Source organism: Zophobas morio, unplaced genomic scaffold (genome assembly GCF_036711695.1).
Source record: "Zophobas morio isolate AGI-343-1 ecotype UQ-CSIRO unplaced genomic scaffold, CSIRO_AGI_Zmor_V1 ptg000008l, whole genome shotgun sequence".
Classification (NCBI taxonomy): Eukaryota; Metazoa; Arthropoda; class Insecta; order Coleoptera; family Tenebrionidae; genus Zophobas; species Zophobas morio.
Genome location: NW_026972113.1, coordinates 1,175,579 through 1,198,924, shown reverse-complemented (window position 1 = coordinate 1,198,924; position 23,346 = coordinate 1,175,579). Strand labels below are relative to the sequence as shown.

Genomic DNA, 23,346 nt, shown 5'->3' with positions numbered 1-23,346 from the left:
GGCGGGGCTAGAACCTGCTAAGATATGTTTGTTTTGGCAAATGCCACCTTTTAAGAAAATAAAGGACGGGTGTATGTTGTTAGTAATTGCTAAGACAGAAAAAGAAAAATTTAAATTTAGCCCCGCCCAACTACCCTTTCGCTCATTTTTTTTCTAAAAGCAAAAATAAATCTTGTAGTAAATAATACTATAACAAAAAAATTACAATTAGCCTTTTTTTGTTTTCTTTTTTAACAGCCCCAGTCCCATGCGACAGATGAATATATATTTAGCCCCGCCCACCCACATCGCCTCAAATTCAGTAATTCATTTAATCTGATCTGAATAAAAGTGTATCCCTTACTGAACAGAAATAAAATTAATTCTTAGAATGAAAAGAGCGTCGGTGAGTGGGAGGATTTAGTACTTGCTAAGATAAGACTGATTTTGGCAAACGACATACCTTCCATGAAAATTGAGGGCGGGTGGGCGGGGCTAGTATTTGGTAAGGTAAGACTTATTTTGGCAGTTAAAATACCTTCCAAGAAAATAGAGGGCGGGTGGGCGGGGCTAGCACTTGCTAAGAGAAGGCTAATTTTGGCAAATGACATACTTTCCAAGAGAATTGAGGGCGGGTGGGCGGGGCTAGTATCTGCTAAGATATGATTGATTTTGGCACATAGCACCTTTTAAGAATATAAAACGCGGGTGGGTGTTGTTAGAACTTGCTAAGATAGAAAAGGAAAAAGTTAAATTTAGCCCCACCCACCCACCCGTTCGCTAATTTTTTCTTCTAGAATAGGAAATTAATCTTGCAGTAAGTAGTATAACAAAAAATTACAGTTGGTCCTTTTTGTTTTCTTTTTTAACAGCCCCAGTCCCATTCGACAGAAGAATATATAGTTAACTCCGCCCACCCACCCCGCCTCCAATTCATTTAATCTAGTCTGAATGAAAGTTGATCCCATACTGAACAGAAATGAAATTAGTTCTTAGAAGGAAAAAGAGTCGGTGAGTAGGAGAATTTAGTACTAAGATAAGACTGATTTTGACAAATGACATACATTCTAAGAAAATTCAGGGCGGGTGGGCGGGGCTAGTACCAGCTAAGATAAGATGATGAACAAGGAAAAATATCTTGTTTATTTGGATTAAATGTAAGTAATACTTGAGTCACACTTAAAAGGTCATCAAATATAAAAAAGATGTATAAATTTGTTCAAGAACAGGAAATTACAAAGACATTCCAATTCCATCTGACATAAAAATCGTAAAATTTTTTTCGTCCTATGCCATTAAATCTGCTCCGACCTTTCCATTATTTTCTTTAAAACGATTTTTACATAAAATATTTATTTTCATTAATGTCAGCGACTAACTGCCAAAGCCAGATACCCAGTAGACATTTTGTCTTTGTTATTAAGATTTCCGTTTTAAAATTTTTCAAAACAATTCATGACGACTTTATTAATAATCAGTTTTAAATCTGGTCAAGAAATCTTGGACCGAGTCGCTGTAAAACTGCAAGAATTTTCTCCCTCTTTCTGTTCTCTTTCTTACTTCTGCCAAAAAATTAAAAATAATAATAACTAAATGTTGATTCGAAAATACGACCTAAAGTAGATTTGCTATGCTTCAAAAACCAAGGAAGTTATCTCTAAATAACGTTAGAACAATGATTTTTGAGTTCTTTGAAATGATCTTTCGTTTAGTTAGTTGTCGGATCCATCTAATTAATTATTATCGGATAATACCTCAACAAAAAACTACAACATGTTAACAACGATGATGTCGAACAACATCAAAGTTCGTTAAAACAAGCACATCCTTCGCCTTATTAACAAACCAGATTTTCATACAACCTTATTAAACGTATTGTTTCTTTATACGGTTAGATTACCCGATGTTTCCAATATCCTAAGACGCTGCGCCTCGACTTCGCCTTATATTTAATCAAAACCTCAACCAAACTAATTCTTGCCTGCTAGAACGACACAATTCCAAGATTAACAATCTCCCAAATAAAAACTAGACTCGCAAAAACTTAACGTTGCCACATTCTGCAAGTAAAAGGAATTTAATTAACTGGAAGAAGCTTCTTTGTTAATTAAATTATGGAGTAGTTGATTGGCTTGAAACGTATTGAAGTTTACACGCAGTCTTGCAAAGCAACAAGTTCGGTTTGAGGAGTTCTTTGCGCTTGTAATATACCAGTTTTATTAAATATCGCAAAATGTTTCACAAAAGAGTAATTAAATTTTTGGTATTACAAAGGCTAAAAGTCTTGTTAGTGTGCTTTTCAATTTTATGCTGCAAGTTTAATGGGTTCGGATTTAATGAGCTTCCATTTTTTGGGTTTATCAGACGAGTTAAACCACGCGCGAACACCGCAGAGGTCATAGTTTAGATTTTAGCTTCTCATCAAAATTATTTAAACTAGTAAGTTAAAATAACAAGTAAAAAAAAACATTGTTAGGAATGCAAATATTTATACACGGGGATATTGATTCGCAGTTGTGACGTCACTCTGACGTCATTATTGCAACGCACGTGGTAGTTGCGGGAGCTTCCACGGAGGGCGCTTGTGCTTTCGCAATGAAAGCTCACCCAGCAAGAGGTTTGTATCCACGATTAAACACCTGCTTTACAGGTTTCGCTATTACCAACTGCAAACAACCTGTAACTGATGCAATATATTTCATGCTGGTGCAGCTTTCCACCACGAGAGGCGCTGTGACCTGTAGCACGGTGAATATTTGTGCTAAGCGGCACAAAACTAAATTTGCATTAAAAAACAAAAACCGCACCGAAATATCGTCTAACCACAATGTGGGAAAATTGTATTTATTTGTCCTGGAAATATCGAGTCTATCCTCCTTCAGGAAAGATTCAGGTAGAAATCATGTACTTGATACCGTATTATCCCAAAACGCCGGGTTTGACCTGAAATTCTGGCTCAGTCTAGGCTTACGGGATTATGATGCATCAGTACGTGATCCGGAGTAATCCGGGATTAGTCTGTTTACTACCCAACTCTTTCCATAACTGGGAATCCGTGACACTAAATTTGTAACAATATTTTCCAGATTGAAATTAAATATATAAAAATTAGTTCCTAGTGTTCTAATCACCACAGTGTTATCAATGTTCAGTAACCTTCGATATCTGCAGTTTAAGTCAGATCAAATAATTTTATTATAAATATGACTTCATTTTTGGGAATTAAAAACATTATAAAATTGGTGTTGCAATTAGAGAACATATTTAGCACTTTTTCACCATGAAATACTACTATTTTTTAGCCGTTATTTTAATAAACGGAGTTCAAGTAAGTAAAAAATAATAATTTTCTCTTTATACCAATAACTACACATTCTTTTAAGGCTACATCAAACGAACTCGACCAAAAAATGACAAAATGTGTATCTGAGTGCGTAAGACAGACAAACATTTCGGATGAATCTGTTGACAAGGTGCTCAGTCGCGAGCCCACAAACGACCCCACACTTAAAGCATACGTGCTATGTGTACTGAAAAAAATTGACATCATAGGCGAAAACGGAGACTTTAAGAAGGAGAACTTAAGAACTATACTTCGGGAGAACGGACTGAGCGCAGAAAACGCAGAAAGTTTGGTCAACAAATGTGCGGTACAGAAGAACCAACCGGAAGAAACAGCTTATGAGGGCTTTAGGTGTTTTTCTCAAAATGAGGGTTCACTGTTATAAAATTTTTATTATGCGTTATGTAAAAATATACACATTTGTCGGGTTTATGATTTGTAGTTTATTTTTCTTTTTATTTCTCCAGCGAAAGCAAAGGAAGTATTGTAATCATGTCCATTTTCGAGACCTTTCGTGACCCCTAGAGTACGAAGAAATAGGTCTGTCGTTTCCATCTGTCTGTCTGTCCGTCTGTCTGCGTTCCCGATTTTTATTAGACAGATAATCTCCGAAAGTACTTGAAAGAATACCAAGTTAAACTTAGCCCCGCCCACCCACCCGTTCTCTCATTGTTTCTTCTAAAATAAGAAAAAAATTTTAAACTAAATAGTATAACAAAAAAATACGGTTGTCCCTTTTTTTTCTTTTTTAACAGCTTCAATACCATTCTACAGAAGAATATATAATTAACCCCGCCCAACCACCCCACCTCCAATTCATTTAATCTAGTCTGAATGAAAGTCGATCCCATACTGAACAGAAATAAAATTAGCCCTTAGAACGAAAAGAGCGCCAGTGAGTGCTAAGATTAGACTGATTTTGGCAAATGATGTACCCTCTAAGAAAATAAAGGGCGGGTGGGCGGGACTAGTACTTCCTAAGGATAAACTGAACAATATTAAGAGACTGGTCACTAGAAAGAAGAAGAAACAGATGGGAGGGGTTACTGCTTGCTTATCAAAGACTCTACATGAAAAAGTTAAACTTAGCCCCGCCCACCCACCCGGTCTCTCATTGTTTCTTCTAAAATAAGAAAAAAAATCTTAAAGTAAATAGTATAACAAAAAAATTACGGTTGGCCAATATTTGTCTTTTTTGACAGCCCCAGTCCCACTCTGCAGAAGAATATATAATTAACCCCGCCCACCGACCACGCCTCCAATTCAGGGTTTCATTTAATCTAGTCTGAATGATAATGAATCCCATAGAGAACAGAAATAAAATTAATCCTTAGAACGAAAACAGTGTCGGTGGACGGGAGGATTTAGTACTTGCTAAGATAAGACTGATTTTGGCAGATGACGTACCTTCTAAGAAAATAGAGGGCTGGTGGGCGGGCCTAGTACTTGCTAAGAAAATACTGAACGATATTAAGAGACTGGTCACTAGAAAGAAGAAGAGACAGATGGGAGGGGCTACTGCTTGCTTGTCAAAGACTCTCCATGAAAAAGTTAAACTTAGCCCCGCCCACCCTCCCGGTCTCTCATTTTTTCTTCTAAAATAAGAAAAAAATTTGAAAGTAAATAGTATAACAAAAAAATTACGGTTAACCCTTTTTTTTCTTCTTTAACAGCCTCTGTCCCACTCTACACAACAATATATACTTAACCCCGCCCACTCACCACGCCTCCAATTCAGCGATTCGTTTAATCCAGTCTAAATGATAATGAATCCCATACTGAACAGAAATAAAATTAGTGCTTAGAATGAAAAGAGCGTCGGTGGGTGGGAGGATTTAGTACTTGATAAGATAATAGTGATTTTGGCAAATAACATATCTTCTAAGAAAATAGGGGGCGGGTGGGCGGGACTAGTACTTGCTAAGATAAGACTGATATTCGCAGATAACATACCTTCAAAGAAAATAGAGGGCGGGTGGGCGGGGCTAGTAATTGCTAAGATAAGACTGATTTTGGTAAATGACACCTTTTAAGAAAATAGAGGGCGGGTGGGCGGGCCTAGTACTTGCTAAAAATAAACTGAACAATATTAAGAGTAGTCACTGGAATGAAGAGGAGACGGATGGGGGGGGGGCTACTGCTTTCTTATCAAAGAATGTGCATGAAAAAGTTAAACTTAGCCCCGCCCACCTACCGGTTCTCTCATTGCTTCTTCTAAATTAAGAAAAAAACCCTAAAGTAAATAATATAACAAAAAAAAAAAATACGGTTGGCCTTTTTTTTTCTTTTTTGACAGTCCCAGTCCCATTATAAAGAAGAATATATAATTAACCCCGCCCACCCACCCCGTCTCCAATTCAGTAATCTAGTCTGAATGAAAGTGGATCCTATACAGAACAATACTAAAATTAGTCCTTATAATGAAAAGAGCGTCGGTGGATGGGAGGATTTGGTACTTGCTAAGATAAGACTGATTTTGATAAATAACATAGCTTCCAAGAAAATAGAGGGTGGGTGGGCGGGGCTAGTATCTGATAAGATAAGACCGATTTTGGCAAATCAGATACCCTCTAAGAAAAGGGAGGAGGGGTGGGTGGGGCTAGTCGGTGCTAAGATAAGACTGTGTTTGGCAAATGACATACCTTCCAAGAAAATAGAGGGTGGGTGGGCGGGCCTAGTACTTGCTAAGAAAATACTGAACAATATTAAGAGTGGTCACTAGAATGACAAGGAGACGGATGGGAGGGGCTATTGCTTGCTTATCAAAGACTCTGCATGAAAAATTTAAACTTAGCCCCGCCCACCCACCCGGTCTCTAATTTTTCTTCTAAATTAAGAAAAAAAATTTAAAGTAAATAGTATAACAAAAAAATTACGGTTGGCCATTTTTTTTTCTTTTTTGACAGTCCCATTCCCACTCTGCAGAAGAATATATAATTAACTCCGCCCACTTATCACGCCCCCAATTCAGGGATTCATTTAATCTAGTCTAAATGATAATGAATCCCATACTGAACAGAAATAAAATTAGTCCTAAGAACGAAAACAGCGGTGGATGGGAGGATTTAGTACTTGCTAAGATAAGACTGATTTTCGCAGATAACATACCTTCCAAGAAAATAGAGGGCGAGTGGGCGGGCCTAGTACTTTCTAAGAATAAACTGAACAATATTAAGAAACTGGTCACTAGAAAGAAGAAGAGACAGATGGGAGGGGCTACTGCTTGCTTATCAAAGACTCTACATGAAAAAGTTAAACTTAGCCCCGCCCACCCACCCGGTATCTCATTGTTTCTTCTAAATTAAGAAAAAAATTTTAAAGTAAATAGTAAAAAAAAAAAATATAGTCGTCCCTTTTTTTTCTTTTTTAACAGCCTCAATACCATTCTGCAGAAGAATATATAACTAACCCCGCCCACCCACCCCGCTTGCAATTCATTTAATCTAGTCTAAATGAAAGTCGATCCCATCCTGAACAGAATTAATATTAGTCCTTAGAATGAAAAGAGCGTCAGGGAGTTCTAAGATTAGACTGATTTTGGCAAATGACGTACCCTTTAAGACAATAGAGGGCGGGTGGGCGGGCCTAGTACTTGCCAAGAATAAACTGAACAATATTAAGAGACTGGTCACTAGAAAGAAGAAGAGACAGATGGGAGGGGCTACTGTTTGCTTATCAAACACTCTACATGAAAAAGTTAAACTTAGCCCCGCCCACCCACCCGTTCTCTCATTGCTTCTTCTAAATTAAGAAAAAAATCTGAAAGTAAATAGTATAACAAAAAAAATTACGGTTGGCCTTTTTTTTTTTCTTTTTTAACAGTCTCAGTCCCATTCTACAGAAGAATATATAATTAACCCCGCCCACCCACCCCGTCTCCAATTCAGTAATCTAGTCTGAGTGAAAGTGGATCCTATACTGAACAAAACTAAAATTAGTCCTTATAATGAAAAGAGCGTCGGTAGTTGGAAGGATTTAGTACTTGCTAAGATAAGACTGATTTTGGCAAATAACATACTTTCGAAGAAAATAGAGGGTGGGTGGGCGGGGCTAGTACCTGATAAGATAAGACTGATTTTGGCAAATCAGATACCCTCTAAGATAAGGGAGGGGGGTGATTGGGGCTAGTCGTTGCTAAGATAAGACTGTGTTTGGCAAATGACATACCTTCTAAGAAAATAGAGGGTGGGTGGGCGGGCCTAGTATCTGATAAGATAAGACTGATTTTGGCAAATCAGATAACCCCTAAGAAAAGGGAGGGGGGGTGGGTGGGGCTAGTCGTTGCTAAGATAAGACTGTGTTTGGCAAATGACATACCTTCCAAGAAAATAGAGGGTGGGTCGGCGGGGCTAGTACCTCATAAGATAAGACTGATTTTAGCAAATCAGACACGCTCTAAGAAAAGGGTTGGGGGGTGGGTGGGGCTAGTCGTTGCTAAGATAAGACTGTGTTTGGCAAATGACATACCCTGTAAGAAAAGGGAGGGTGGGTGGGCGGGGCTAGTAGTTGCTGAGATAAAGCTGATTTTGGCCATTCGCAGTAAATTACATGACGCGGAAAATCTGCGGCCTCCAAAGCTTGCATTTTTTGAACGTGGTACGGATCTATGGCTTGCTGTTTTAATGTACAGTGAAACTTTTATTTCAGCTGCGGGCCGAATTGTCGCGGAGCCGGACCTGTACTGGGGATGAGTGAATTCGTAGACTGCAATTGGCTGTCGCCGTTTGACCGTCATTGATAACATAACATTTGTTGACTTGATAAACATTGCACTTATCAGAAACGCGCATAAAAGCTTCCCATGAAGTCTGTAACCCAGTTGTGATCAACTCGTTCAAGCCAAAACACCAAAATGCAGACTTTTGTTTTTTCGTGTCATCATCATGGTAGCTTCGGTGCTAGAAAGTTTAGGCGGACAATCTCTATCAAAAGATAGTGATGTTATAAATACAATGAAGGAGGTTCTAATCCTGAAGGTATTGACATATTCCGCCAGCACATTTGAGTTCTTTCATAATAAGTAACCTTGGATATTTAGTTAATTTTTTGTTTATTAAGTGATAGTAAAAATCTTTTCCTAGAGCGTTTAATCAACTATTTCGTTTATTTTTATAATGTAGTTCCGAAAAACACGATAAACCAGCTATATAAACCGTCTCAATCAACCACCATGATAGTAGTCACCAACCACACACCAAGATGAAAATTTTCGTTTGTCTTTTCTTCTTCGCTGTCATCGCTACAACTTGGGTAAATAATTCACAACTTTTTAATTTGATTCACTATATGTAGCAGAATCCTTCTCTGAACCTGATCGAGATCAAAAATTTGGGCATTATTAATCCTAGAATTGGACCCCGTTCACTACTATTTCTTAGCCATTATTTGAATAATTGGAAAAAAAATTGCTAACAATTGCATCTTCTTTTAAGGTCGTATCAAACGGATTAAAAGAAAAATGGCGAAAATTTCCAGCTCAGTGCGTAAACGAGACAAAAATTTCGGAAGAATCTCTTGACAAGGTGATCAATCCGGGACCCACAGACGACGTCACACTTAAAGCATACACTCTGTGTTTATTTAAAAAAATGGAGATCGTAGGCGAAGATGGAACTTTCAATAAGGAGAACTTCAAAAATATGCTTCTGGACAATGGAGTCAGTGGAGAAGACGCGGAACGTTTGGTCAAAAAATGTTCCGTGAAGAAAGACCGGCCGGAAGAAACAGCCTACGATGGCTTTGTGTGTTGGTCCAAAAATGGAACTGTGGTTTGAGTTACGATATGTTTTTCACTGTTACAAGTTATTTTAATAAAGAAAATTGTTAAAGAAAATTACAAACGAACAATTCAACAGCTGCAAAAATTCATTAGGGTTTTCCCGACGATTTTTAGGCTCGGCATGGTTTAAATTATAATAATTAATAACCGTTTTTTTGTGCTTGATTATACCAGAGAGGGTTTTCCGAGGGTTTCCCCAAGAATGCAGTGCAATTAAATCCTACCACTGTCCTGAAATAGTACTTAGGTATAAAAGCGCCGAAAGAAACTACCAAATTAGTAGCCATCAATTCGCACAAGACATACCTCCAAAATGAAGATCTGTTTTTGTCTTTTCTTTGCAGCCCTCATCGCTGCCTCTATGGTAAGTTGTAGAAAATATGTCTAAATATGTTTCACTTAAATATATGTGATTTTTCGAATTTAGGCACAGAGTCTGCAGGAGCAGGTGTACCGATTCAGCGAAGAATGCAAAAGACTGGTTGGTTTATCGGATGGGAGTGTGGGGTATATACTCAGGACTACTGGTGATCCAAGAACCCAGGCATATGTATCCTGTATTTTGGGCAGAGCTGCGAATTCTTAATGTATCCATAAACAAATACATAAATAAATAAATAAATCTTATTACTCTTCTTTGTTCAAAGTGGTTTCCAGTTTTGTTAGTTTTCTTCGAAAAAATTAAATATTTATTATTATAATTAACATTATTCATTTCAGAAGTCGCAGCAGGTTTGACATTCAGATTTAATGCAGCTTCAAGGTATCACTCATTACCTTGAAACCTGTAATAATCTGGGTGTTTAGAATTTTTTTTTCGCACAAATCTCCACAGATGAGGTCATTCTTGTTTAATTGTTGCCTCAGAAACGTGATTTCCACTAGTCTGCGTGTCAAAACTTCAGTTGAGACCGACTTGTTTATTGAGTTTCTTATTTTTTGTGATTTTTGCATACGTGTTATGATAACAACTTTCTATATTCATATTTTCGCGACGTTTCATGACCACTAGAATACGAAAAGTGTGGTCTCCCATTTCCCTCTGTCCGTCGTCTGCGTCAAGTTTTATTAGACACATAATCTCTGAAACTACTAGACTAATTGTTGTCAAATTTTATACATATACTAGGACTTTATGTTTTTATTATATCTTTTTTTCTGCGTATCTAAATAAAAAAACAAAAATTAAGCAACACCAAACTCCTCGAATTCTCAAAACATCAAAATCTCCAAATCCCCAGAACACCAAAATTCTCGATTTTTTTTTTTCATTTTTCGTCCCATTTTTGTCGCATTTTTTATAACTTTTTGCCTCTATTTTTACTCTTTTTTTGTCGGCCTTTTCATCGAAAGCGGAAATGACTTCTGCGGCGCTGAATCTACAAGAAAATGTATTTAACGAAATTTCGAAAATTTTGTTGAAAATTGGTCGAAAATTTTGCATATTTTTATATATTCAAAGGACGATTCTGGAAGAACCATTGAAGTTATCGAAGAAATGAAAGCGGAAATGACTTCTGCGGCCGTAAATCTACAAGAAAATGTATTTAGTGAAATTTCGAAAATTTTATTGAAAATTGGTCGAAAATTGGTCGTATTTTTCATATTTTTATATAATTCAGAGGACGATTCTGGAAGAACCATTGGAGTTATCGTAGAAATGAAAGCGGATATGACTTCTGAGACCCGAAATCTACAAGAAAATGTATTTAGTGAAATTTCGAAAATTTTGTTGAAAATTGGTAAAATAAATTGGAGGTATTTTGCATTTTTTTTAACATTTCAAATTACGATTTTGGAAAAACCATTCGAGTTATCCAAGAACTGAAAGCGGAAATGACTTCTGCGACCCGAAATCTACAAGAAAGTGTATTTAGTGAAATTTCGAAAATTTTGTTGAAAATTGGTCGAAAATTGGGCGTATTTTGCATTTTTTTCAACATTTCAAAGCACGATTTTGGAAAAACCATTCGAGTTATTGAAGAAATGAAAGCGGATATGACTTCTGCGATCCGAAATCTACAAGAAAATCTATTTAGTGAAATTTCGAAAATCTTGTTGAACATTGGTGGAATAATTGGAGGTATTTTGCACTTTTTTGAACATTTCAAAGGACGATTTTGGAAAAACCATTCGAGTTATCGAAGAAATGAAAGCGAATATGACTTCTGCGACCCGAAATCTACAAGAAAATCTATTTAGTGAAATTTCGAAAATTTTGTGAAAATTGGTCCAATAATTGGAGGTATTTTGCATTTTTTTGAACATTTCAAAGGACGATTTTGGAAAAACCATTCGAGTTATCGAAGAAATGAAAGCGGATATGACTTCTGCGACCCGAAATCTACAAGAAACTGTATTTAGTGAAATTTCGAAAATTTTGTTGAAAATTGGTCGAAAATTGGGCGTATTTTGCACTTCTTTAACATTTCAAAGGACGATTTTGGAAAAACCATTCGAGTTATCGAACAAATGAAAGCGGATATGACTTCTGCGGCCGGAAATCTACAAGAAAATCTATTTAGTGAAATTTCGAAAATTTTGTTGAAAATTGGTCCAATAATTGGAGGTATTTTGCATTTTTTTCAACATTTCAAAGGACGATTTTGGAAAAACCATTCGAGTTATCCAAGAAATGAAAGCGGAAATGACTTCTGCGACCCGAAATCTACAAGAAAATGTATTTAGTGAAATTTGGAATATTTTGTTGAAAATTGGTCGAATAATTGGGCGTATTTTGCATTATCTTGAACATTTCAAAAGACGATTTTGGAAAAACCATTCGAGTTATCGAAGAAATGAAAGCGGATATGCCTTTCGCGGCCCTAAATCTACAAGAAAATGTATTCAGTGAAAGTACGAAAATTTGTTGAAAATTGGTCGAAAATTTTGCATATTTTTATATAATTCAAAGGACGATTCTGGAAAAACCCATGGAGTTACCGAAGAAATGAAAGCGGAAATGACTTCTGGGGCCCGAAATCTATAAGAAAATGTATTTAGTAAAATTTCGAAAATTTTGTTGAAAATTGGTCGAAAATTGGGCGTATTTTGCATTTTTTTGAAAATTTCAAATCACGATTTTGGAAAAACCATTCGAGTTATCGAAGAAATGAAAGCGGATATGACTTCTGCGGCCGGAAATCTACAAGAAAATGTATTTAGTGAAATTTCGAAGATTTTTTTGAAAATTGATGTTAACTTTGCATATTTTTGAATATTTCAAAGCACGATTCTGGGAAAACCATTCGAGTTATCCAAGAAATGAAAGCGGATATGACTTCTGCGACCCGAAAACTACAAAAAAATGTATTTAGTACAATTTCGAAAATTTTGTTGAAAATTGGTCGAAAATTAGGCGTATTTTGCATTTTTTTCAACATTTCAAAGGACGATTTTGGAAAAACCATTCGAATTATCGAAGAAAAGAAAGCGGGTATGACTTCTGCCACCCGAAATCTACAAGAAAATGTATTTAGTGAAATTTAGAAAATTTTGTTGAAAATTGGTCGAAAATTGGGCGTATTTAGCATTTTTTTGAACATTTCAAAGGACGATTTTGGAAAAACCATTCGAGTTATCGAAGAAATAAAAGCGGATATGATTTCTGCGACCCGAAATCTACAAGAAAATTTTGTTGAAAATTGGTCGGAAATTGGGCTTATTTTGCATATTTTTACATATTTCGAAGGACGATTTTGGAAAAACCATTCGAGTTATCGAAGAAATGAAAGCAGAAATTACTTCTTCGGCCCTAAATCTACAAGAAAATGTATTTAGTGAAATTTCGAAAATGTGTTGAAAATTGGTCGAAAATTTTGCTTCCATTTTTTTCGCCCCTCTTGGATGTATCGTCCTATCTTTTTTATCGCCCTTTCAGTTTTTTTTATATTTTTTGCCATCTTTTGTTGTTCTTCACTCAAGCTTTTTCGTCTTTTTTTAGTTCTTTTCTTTCTTTTATTTTTAGTTCTCTTTATCACATTTTCCGGCTTTTCGTGTCCTCATTGTTCGGTTACGCTTTTTTCGCCATTTTTTAATCTTTGTTTTGTGATCGTATGTTGTGTTTTTTATCTCCTTTTTATCGTTATTTTCCGCCTTTTGTTGTGGCATTTTTTATTGCCTTTTGTTAAACCCTGTTTCATTTCTTTTGTATCACCTTCTTTGTCCTTCGTTGTAGTCTTTTTTCACCCTTCTTTGTCGTCTTTGTTTCCTTTTTGTGTCATTTTTCGTTATTTTTTTTGTATTTTTTCGCCTACGTTTTCTTTTTGGGTCCTTTTTTGTCTCTTCTTTTTTTTACAACCTTTTTTTTAAATTTTTTTATTTTGTCAGGAAAAAAATTGAGACAGGGTGGGTGGGCGGCGCTTATATTTTGCCTTTTTTCTTAACATACGTAGTTGTCTTTTGAGAACAAGAAACACAAATCATGTTTAAAGTGGTAAATTATAGGCGATAAATAGGAAGTTAGAAATTTATTTCCACATTTGATAGTACAATTTAATAATTCATAATCACCGACATGCTAAATCCTTTTCAAGGATAACTCGATTACGTATTATTATGTTGTTATCCACTTCAGAACCACAATAAACTTGATTATTACTGTATCGTTAAGTGAAGTTCCAGAAATATTAAATTTTTTTTTTTTTTAAGAAAAGTGTAGCAATTCACAAAAAGTACTACATTTCCGAGAACTCGTTTTCAAGGCAACAATCAATAGGTCGTGGACCTGTCGTGCACAAGCCTATTGACACTTCGTTAGTATTCCAAAATAAAACACTCGGTCTCAAAAAGAAATTCACCAAACAAAGAACCACACTTATTTATAAACAAAAAACCTTGATGTGTCCGAATGTAGGTTGAATCTTGTCTCGTCTTGGGTTTTTCCCAGCACGTGCATTCACATCTCACTGCTCATTTTCTAACCGCTTTGTGTATTATTTCCATGTAAAATGATAAGCTGGTTCATGGAACTCTCCCATAAACCGCAAATTACTTGTTTTTATTTTTCACAACATTGTTTACAAACAGAACGATTTCAATTGGTCTGTTTCTCCTAATTAAAAAAAAAACAACCAGAAATTCTTTTCCAAAAATTAATTAAATGCAAAATATGCATTATCCTTGTACACAGACTGATAAACATTGCGGTTTTTCCTTGTTATATCGCCATCATGAAGGGTTTCCCCAAGAGTGCCACTTATCTGCACAATTGCAACAACAGTAGCAAACACACGTATAAAAGCCTCCCATGAAACCCACAAACCAGTTCCCATCAACTCGTTCAAGCCAAAACACCAAAATGAAGACATTGGTTTGCCTTTTCGTCGTCACCATCATCGCCACTTCGATGGTAAAAAGTTCAAAATATCTCTTATTTATTTTATTACATTGTACTTTGTAAAATTAGGCGGACAACTTCCATGAAAAGTTGCAAGGATACAGCCAACAATGCAAAGCCGTAACTGGAATATCCGATGCTGCTTTGTCACAAGTCCTCAGACCCTCTGATGACCCAAAACGCAAGGAACACATTTTCTGTATTTTGAAAAAAGCTGGATTTATGAACGACGACGGAGATTTGCTTGTTGACGCTATTGTGGAGGAATACACTCAAGGAGGTTCTAATCCTGAAGGTATAGAAAAAGTGGTAAGGAAGTGTGCCGTGAAGAAGGAGAGTCCTCCGGAGACTGCCACCCACTTCATCGAATGCGTACATCGACCCAGGCCAAAGAGATACGTGTTGTTTAGGGATGTCGCAGAAGAATAGGTGCTTTATAATGTAACGCAAGTGATATAATTAAATAAAAAGTGATATTTATATATATGTTTTTAATTCCCGAGTATAAGTCGGTCTGCAGTTTCCGTCTGTCTGTCTGTCTGTCTGTCTGTTCTGTAAAAATTGGGAGCACCCAACATGATATTATAATTTATATTTGCAATGTAATGCAGCACTTATCAAGAACAGAGTTACAAATCACTAAATTCTGTTTGTAAATAGGTACATTCCGTCAGCAGATTTTAGTTATCACTCATGATTTGCTTAAAATCAACAACCTTGATACATATTTAGGTATTTTCTTGTTGTTAAGCGATACCAAGAATCTTTCCTAGAACGTTAATCAATTATTTTTATAATTTATTATATAATTCGAAAAACACGATAAACCAGCTATATAAACCCTCTCATCAACCACCAGGATAGTGTCACAAACCACACGCCAAGATGAAGACTTTCGTTTGCTTTTGCCTCTTCGCTCTCGTCGCTATAGCTTGGGTAAATAGTTTACTTTTTTTTAATTTTCGTTACTAAATTAACAATGTAGGCAACAACTCCCCAAGAAAAACTCCGGGAGTACAGCGACGCCTGCAAACCCGAATCCGGAGTAACAGAAGAAACTCTCAACAAAGCTCGCAACCATGAAGATGTTGATGACCCGAAACTCAAAGCTCATGCTCTCTGCATTTTGAAAAAATCGGGATTCATTGGCGACAACGGACACCTCAATGTTGACACAATCAAAGAAAAGTTCAACAAAGCGAGCAACAATGCCGAAGGTGTGGAAAAATTGGTTAACAAGTGTGCTGTGAATAAAGCCACTCCTGAGGAGACAGCATCTGAATTCTTCAAGTGCGTGCATCATGCTAGAGAAGAGGCGAAAGCTCATTAATAATGTTGGAAAATTTGGTTGTTTGATATGATGGAAGTTGTCAATAAAGTAATAAGGAGTTATGTGTGTTTTATCTAATAACCTTCGATATGCAGAGTTCAATGTCAGATGCAATCATTACAAACATCACTGCTGTCGGATTTAAAAAATATTTATCGTTTTTAACAAACTTACGCAGACGAAGTAGGACATAAATCAACCACTCAAATTCGTCTTGGGTGTTTTGATAGTGTAACTTAAAAAAATTAACCATGAAATGCTACTGTTTCTTAGCCATTATTTTAGTAACTGGGCTTCAAGTAAGTAAACAACCATTTTCGCTTCGTACCAATAATTGTCTTTTTAAGGCCAGTTCAGACGAACTAACACAAAAACTGAAGAAATGGTCAAGTGAGTGCACCAAAGAGACAAAAATTTCACAAGAATCGCTTGAAAAGTTGCGCAATCCCGAGCCCACGGATGATCCCAGACTTAAAGTGTACGTTCTTTGTTTTTTGGAAAAAATGGACATTATGAACGAAAATGGGGACTTGAAGAAGGAGAACTTAAGAACCGTGCTTCTGGAGGCCGGAAATAGTGAGGAGAAAACGGAGCGTTTGGTCAAAAAGTGTGCTGTGGAGAAACACCGACCGGAAGACACAGCCTACGAGGGATTTTTGTGTTGGTACAAAAATAAAAATATGGTTTGAGTTACGATGTTTGTTCTTCACTGTTATAAGTTTTTAATAAAGAAAATGTTACGAAAGGTGAGGTTTCGTTGGCGTTTTTTGATCTTTTTTTTTTCGTTAATTTTTTATTAATATTTACCTTTTCTGTCAGTTTAGTAAATTATGTTCATATTACGCTTTTTGTATTTTAAGAACTTTTTCTATTTGGTTATCGGTCATTTTTCAGCTTTAAATGTTTCAATTTTTCAATATTTCGTTTTGGGCTTTTAATTTTTCCATTCTTCAAATTTCCGATTCCTAGATTTTTTTTATTTTTCGATGTTTCAAATACGATTTTCCAACATTCGTCCTCTTCAATTTTACGATTTCTAAATATTTCGATTTTTAATTTTTTAAATTTTGACGTTTCTAAATTTTTTGTTTTCCGACTTCCCAAATTTTGGATTTTTTACTTCCTCAGTTCTTCAATTTTTAAGCATACCATTTTTCGACTTTGCTATTTTAGTTTTCCGATTCCTCAATTTTCCAATTTTTTAATTTCTCAATTTTTTGACATTTCTTTCAGTTTTGGAATTTTTCAATATTTTGATTTTTCGAATTTTCGATTTTTGGACTCCTGAATTTTTGGTTTCTCGATTTTTTACTTTTTGGATTTTCAAGTTTCCGTTAAACCTTACATTTTCAACTTTTCGATGTTTGAATATTTTTTTTTTTCTAAAATTTTTCGATTTTTTAGTTTTTTCATTCCTCGATATATCGAATTTAGATATATCAATGTTTCGATTGTTCAATTTCTCGATCCATCAATTTTTCAATTTTTGTCTCAGTATTTGAAATTTTTGATTTATCGATTTTTCGGTTTTTCGATTTTTAAATTTTAGATCTACGAATTTCTATCGTTTGATTTTTGATGTCTGGATCTTTTCACTTTTGCAATATTTTAATTGTTCAATGTTTTAAATTTTAGATTTTTCGATATCTCGATTTTTTTATTTTTCAGTATTTCTATTTTTCAATTTTTCAAATTTTGACGTTGCTAAATTTTCAGTTTGCTCGACTTTTCCAAGTTTCGATTTTTCAGTTCTTTAACTTTTCGAATTTTCGACTTTGCCTTTTTAGTTTTTCGATTTCTCAAATTTCCAATTTTTTAAGTTCTCAATTTTTGGATATTTCTTTCAATTTTTGTATTTTTCCTCTCTTCGACTTTTCGAATTTTTACTTTTGGACTTTTCGATTTTTTGATTTTTTATTATTTGGATTTTCAGTTTTTCGTTCTTTAAACTTTGGATTTCTCCATTTTTCGACTTTTCGGGATTTTAATTTTTCATTTTTAATTTTAATTTTGGCCAATTTGGATTTCTCAATTTTTCGATTTTTCAACTTCTCGACTTTTCGACTCATCGATTTCTCCAACTTTTGGCGGTTTTTCGATTTTTTAGTTTTCAGCTTTTCGATTTTTCGGTGTTTCGACTTTTCAATTTTTCAATTCTTTTAATTTTCGGGTTTAGATTTCTTGATTTGTTGATTTTTTACCTTTTCGATTTTTAAATTTTAAATTTTCGAATTTTTATTTTTCAGTTCTTCAATATTTTTCATTTTTTCAAATTTTGACGTTTCCGAAGTTTCTCAATTAATCTATTTTTTGATTTTGCCATTTGCCGACTTCCCAAAGTTTCTATGTTTCAATTCTTCAGTCCTTAATTCTTTGATTTGTTTTCAATTTTTTAATTTCCCAATTTGTACATATATATTTCATTCAATTTTGTGATTTTTCAGTTTTTCGATTTTTCAATTTTTCTTCTATTTTTCAATTTTTCGATATGTATTTTAGTTTTGATATTTTTCAGTATTTCCACTTTTCAATTTTTCAAGTAATGGATTTCTCGACTTTTTGCTTTTGGATTTTCAATTTTTCGTTTTTTAAACTTTAGATTTTTCAATTATTTGATATTTTAATTTTTGAATTTTTAAATTCTAGATTTCTCGATTTCTTTTCTTTTAACTTTATTGCGTTTTCGACTTCATTACTATTCCATTTCTGGATGTTTTGATTTTTTCGATTTTTTACTTTTCGGATTTTCGGTTTTTCGATGTTTCGATTTTGTAAATTTAGGAGTTTTGATTTCTCGATTTTCCGTTTTCCGTTTTTTAAATTTTAGATTTTTTATTATTTGGATTTTCAGTTTTTCGTTCTTTAAACTTTGGATTTTTCAACTTTTCGACTGTTTTATATTTCCATCTCTCAATTTTTCAACTTTTCGGTATTTTAATTTTTCATCTTTAATTTTGATTTTGGCCAATTTGGATTTCTCAATTTTTCGATTTTTCAACTTCTCGACTTTTCGACTCCTCGATTTCTCCAACTTTTGGCGGTTTTTCGATTTTTTAGTTTTCAGCTTTTCGATTTTTCGGTGTTTCGACTTTTCAATTTTTCAATTCTTTTAATTTTCGGGTTTAGATTTCTCGATTTGTTGATTTTTCACCTTTTCGAATTTTAAATTTTAGATTTTCGAATTTTTATTTTTCAGTTCTTCAATATTTTTCATTTTTTCAAATTTTGACGTTTCCGAATTTTAATTTTTAAAATTCTAGATTTCTCGATTTCTTTTCTTTTAACTTTTTTGCGTTTTCGACTTCATTACTATTCCATTTCTGGATGTTTTGATTTTTTCGATTTTTTATTTTTCGGATTTTCGGTTTTTCCATGTTTCGATTTTGTAAATTTAGGAGTTTTGATTTCTCGATTTTCCGTTTTTTTTTAATTTTAGATTTTTGAATTTCTCATTTTTCATTTTTTTATTTCTCGATTTATCCATTTCAAGTGTTTTGATTGTTCAATTTCTCGGTTTACGGCTCCTCGATTTCTCGATCCTCTGATTTTTCGATTTGTCGATGTCTCAGATTTGAATTTTTCGGTTTTTCGATTTTTACTTTTGGACTTTTCAATTTTTCGATTTTCCAATTTTTCAATGTATCGATTTTTCAGTTATCCGATTTTTCAATTTTTTATTTTTTATATTCTGGGCCGTCGATTTCTCGATTTGTCGATTTTTAAATTTTTGCTATTTTAATTAATTGTTCATTGTTTTAAATTTTAGATTTTTCGATTTTTCAGTTGTTCAGTTTTTCTATTTTTGAAATTTTGACGTTAAATTTTCAGTCTTCGATTTTTCGACTTGGCTTTATTGGTTTTTCGATTTCTCAATTTTCCAATTTTTTAATTTCTCAATTTTTGGATATTTCTTTCAGTTTTGGTATTTTTCAATACTTTGATTTTTCGAATTTTAAATTTTTGGACTCCTGGAATTTTTGATTTCTCGATTTTTTACTTTTTGGATTTTCAAGTTTCCGTTAACCTTAGATTTTCAACTTTTCGATGTTTGAATTTTTTTTGCTAACATTTTTCGATTTTTTAGTTTTTCTCGATATATCGAATTTAGATATTTCAATGTTTCGATTGTTCAATTTCCCGATTCATCAATTTTTCAATTTTTGTCTCAGTATTTGAAATTTTTGATGTTTCGGTTTTTGGATTTCTCGATTTTTTGATATTTTACTTTTGGGCTTTTCAATTTTCCAATTTTTCGATGTTTCGATTTTTCAGCTATCCCATTGTTCAATTTTTCAATTTTTTAAATTCTGGACTTTCGATTTCTTGATTGTTCGACTTCTCCAAGTTTCGATTTTTCAGTTCTTCAACTCTTCGAATTTTCGACTTTGCCTTTTTAGTTTTTCGATTTCTCAAATTTTTGGATATTTCTTTCAGTTTTTGTATTTTTCCTTTCTTCGACTTTTCGAATTTTTACTTTTGGAATTTTCGATTTTTTGATTTTTTATTATTTGGATTTTCAGTTTTTCGTTCTTTAAACTTTGGATTGTTATATTTCCATCTCTCAATTTCTCAACTTTTCGGTATTTTAATTTTTCATTTTTAATTTTGATTTTGGCCAATTTGGATTTCTCAATTCTTCGATTTTTCAACTTCTCGACTTTTCGACTCATCGATTTCTCCAACTTTTGGCGGTTTTTCGATTTTTTACTTTTCAGCTTTTCGATTTTTAAATTTTAGATTTTCGAATTTTTATTTTTCAGTACTTCAATATTTTTCACTTTTTCAAATTCTGCCACTTCTCGACTTCCCAAAGTTTCAATGTTTCAATTCTTGGGTCCTTAATTGTTTGATTTTTCAGGTTTTTAGTTTTTCAATATTTTTATTCTTTAAGATTTCGATTTTTCGACTTCACTTTTTTGATTTTTTGAATTTTCGATTTTTCAATTTTTTAATTTCCCAATTTTTGGATATTTCATTCAATTTTGTGATTTTTCACTTTTTCGATTTTTCAACTTTTGTTCTATTTTTCAATTTTTCGATATTTTAGTTTTGATATTTTTCAGTATTTCCACTTTTCAGTATTTCGAGTACTGGATTTCTCGACTTTTTGCTTTCTGGATTTTCAATTTTTCGTTTTTTTAACTTTAGGTTTTTCAATTATTTGATATTTTAATTTTTGAATTTTTAGAATTCTAGATTTCTCGATTTCTTTCCTTTTAACTTTTTTGCTTTTTCGACTTCATTACTTTTCGATTTCTGGATGTTTTGATTTTTTCGATTTTTTACTTTTCGGATTTTCGGTTTTTCGATGTTTTCGATTTTGTAAATTTAGGAGTTTTGATTTCTCGATTTTCCGTTCTTCGTTTTTTAAATTTTAGATTTTTGAATTTCTCATTTTTCATTTTTTTTATTTCTCGATCTATCGATTTCAAGTGTTTCGATTGTTCAGTTTCTCGGTTTTCGGCTCCTCGATTTTTCGATCCTCTGATTTTTCGATTTGTCTTTTCAATTTTTCAGTTTTCCAATTTCTCCATTTTTGATTTTCCCATTTCCCGACTTCTCCAAGTTTCGATTTTTCAGTTCTTCAATTCTTCGATTTTTCGACTTGCCTTTACTGGTTTTTCGATTTCTCAATTTTCCAATTTTTTAATTTCTCAATTTTTGGATATTTCTTTCAATTTTTGTATTTTTCCTCTCTTCGACTTTTCGAATTTTTACTTTTGGACTTTTCGATTTTTTGATTTTTTATTATTTGGATTTTCAGTTTTTCGTTCTTTAAACTTTGGATTTCTCCATTTTTCGACTTTTCGGGATTTTAATTTTTCATTTTTAATTTTAATTTTGGCCAATTTGGATTTCTCAATTTTTCGATTTTTCAACTTCTCGACTTTTCGACTCATCGATTTCTCCAACTTTTGGCGGTTTTTCGATTTTTTAGTTTTCAGCTTTTCGATTTTTCGGTGTTTCGACTTTTCAATTTTTCAATTCTTTTAATTTTCGGGTTTAGATTTCTTGATTTGTTGATTTTTTACCTTTTCGATTTTTAAATTTTAAATTTTCGAATTTTTATTTTTCAGTTCTTCAATATTTTTCATTTTTTCAAATTTTGACGTTTCCGAAGTTTCTCAATTAATCTATTTTTTGATTTTGCCATTTGTCGACTTCCCAAAGTTTCTATGTTTCAATTCTTCAGTCCTTAATTCTTTGATTTGTTTTCAATTTTTTAATTTCCCAATTTGTACATATATATTTCATTCAATTTTGTGATTTTTCAGTTTTTCGATTTTTCAATTTTTCTTCTATTTTTCAATTTTTCGATATGGATTTTAGTTTTGATATTTTTCAGTATTTCCACTTTTCTATTTTTCGAGTAATGGATTTCTCGACTTTTTGCTTTTTGGATTTTCAATTTTTCGTTTTTTAAACTTTAGATTTTTCAATTATTTGATATTTTAATTTTTGAATTTTTAAAATTCTAGATTTCTCGATTTCTTTTCTTTTAACTTTTTTGCGTTTTCGACTTCATTACGTTTCGATTTCTGGATGTTTTGATTTTTTCGATTTTTTACTTTTCGGATTTTCGGTTTTTCGATATTTCGATTTTTCAACTTCTCGACCTTTCGACTCCTCGATTTCTCCAACTTTTGGCGGTTTTTCGATTTTTCAGTTTTCAGTTTTTCGATTTTTCAGTGTTTCGACTTTTCAATTTTTCAATTCTTTTAATTTTCGAGTTTCGATTTCTCGATTTTTGATTTTTCACCTTTTCGATTTTTAAATTTTAAATTTTCGAATTTTTATTTTTCAGTTCTTCAATATTTTTAATTTTTTTAAATTTTGACGTTTCCGAATTTTAATTTTTAAAATTCTAGATTTCTCGATTTCTTTTCTTTTAACATTTTGCGTTTTCGACTTCATTACTATTCCATTTCTGGATGTTTTGATGTTTTCGATTTTTTACTTTTCGGATTTTCGGTTTGTCGATGTTTCGATTTTGTAAATTTAGGAGTTTTGATTTCTCGATTTTCCGTTTTTTTTAATTTTAGATTTTTGAATTTCTCGTATTTATCGATTTCAAGTGTTTCGATTGTTCAGTTTCTCGGTTTTCAATTTTTCGATTTTCCAATTTTTCAATGTTTCTCGATTTGTCGATTTTTAAATTTTTGGTATTTTAATTAAATGTTCATTGTTTTAAATTTTAGATTTTTCGATTTTTCAGTTCTTCAGTTTTTCTATTTTTTCAAATTTTGACGTTGTTAAATTTTCAGTTTTCCAATTTCTCTATTTTTGATTTTCCCATTTCCCGACTTCTCCAAGTTTCGATTTTTCAGTGCTTCAATTCTTCGATTTTTCGACTTGGCTTTATTGGTTTTTCGATTTCCCAATTTTCCAATTTTTTAAGTTCTCAATTTTTGGATATTTCTTTCAATTTTTGTATTTTTCCTTTCTTCGACTTTTCGAATTTTTACTTTTGGACTTTTAGATTTTTTATTATTTGGATTTTCAGTTTTTCGTTCTTTAAACTTTGGATTTTTCAATTTTTCGACTGTTTTATATTTCCGTCTCTCAAATTTTCAACT

At 33.2% G+C, this 23,346-nt stretch overlaps 4 protein-coding genes across 5 annotated transcripts in view; 3 read left to right on the top strand and 1 right to left on the bottom strand.

Moving 5' to 3' along the window:
* The window catches only part of LOC135124988 (GTPase-activating Rap/Ran-GAP domain-like protein 3), a 223,287-nt gene that overhangs the window by 149,357 nt on the left and 50,584 nt on the right, over positions 1 to 23,346 (bottom strand). The gene's annotated exons all lie outside the window — the stretch shown is intronic.
* On the top strand, positions 8,123 to 9,728 carry LOC135124986 (B1 protein-like). Its single transcript, XM_064050237.1, has 4 exons — positions 8,123 to 8,298; positions 8,443 to 8,572; positions 8,755 to 9,465; positions 9,529 to 9,728. Exons 2-3 carry the CDS (start codon positions 8,522 to 8,524, stop codon positions 9,094 to 9,096), a joined length of 393 nt encoding a protein of 130 aa, XP_063906307.1. The 5' UTR covers positions 8,123 to 8,298; positions 8,443 to 8,521; the 3' UTR covers positions 9,097 to 9,465; positions 9,529 to 9,728.
* Positions 14,335 to 15,831, top strand: LOC135125492 (uncharacterized). The gene is made up of 4 exons (XM_064051151.1): positions 14,335 to 14,451; positions 14,509 to 14,865; positions 15,304 to 15,375; positions 15,425 to 15,831. Exons 1-4 carry the CDS (start codon positions 14,350 to 14,352, stop codon positions 15,767 to 15,769), a joined length of 876 nt encoding a protein of 291 aa, XP_063907221.1. The 5' UTR covers positions 14,335 to 14,349; the 3' UTR covers positions 15,770 to 15,831.
* LOC135124987 (B2 protein-like) lies at positions 15,916 to 16,514 on the top strand. Its single transcript, XM_064050238.1, has 2 exons — positions 15,916 to 16,068; positions 16,117 to 16,514. The coding sequence occupies exons 1-2, from the start codon at positions 16,021 to 16,023 to the stop codon at positions 16,456 to 16,458; spliced, it is 390 nt and encodes a 129-aa protein (XP_063906308.1). The 5' UTR covers positions 15,916 to 16,020; the 3' UTR covers positions 16,459 to 16,514.

What these genes read in the sequence shown, in the direction of transcription:
- LOC135125492 (XM_064051151.1), top strand. Translation starts at nt 14,350, where the DNA reads ATGAAACCCACAAACCAGTTCCCATCAACTCGTTCAAGCCAAAACACC. An exon ending in TTAGGGATGTCGCAGAAGAA is followed by an intron (nt 14,866 to 15,303) that starts TAGGTGCTTTAT and finishes CCACCAGGATAG; the next exon opens with TGTCACAAACCACACGCCAA. An exon ending in CTCTCGTCGCTATAGCTTGG is followed by an intron (nt 15,376 to 15,424) that starts GTAAATAGTTTA and finishes TTAACAATGTAG; the next exon opens with GCAACAACTCCCCAAGAAAA.
- LOC135124986 (XM_064050237.1), top strand. Translation starts at nt 8,522, where the DNA reads ATGAAAATTTTCGTTTGTCTTTTCTTCTTCGCTGTCATCGCTACAACT. An exon ending in CTGTCATCGCTACAACTTGG is followed by an intron (nt 8,573 to 8,754) that starts GTAAATAATTCA and finishes TCTTCTTTTAAG; the next exon opens with GTCGTATCAAACGGATTAAA.
- LOC135124987 (XM_064050238.1), top strand. Translation starts at nt 16,021, where the DNA reads ATGAAATGCTACTGTTTCTTAGCCATTATTTTAGTAACTGGGCTTCAA. An exon ending in TTTTAGTAACTGGGCTTCAA is followed by an intron (nt 16,069 to 16,116) that starts GTAAGTAAACAA and finishes TGTCTTTTTAAG; the next exon opens with GCCAGTTCAGACGAACTAAC.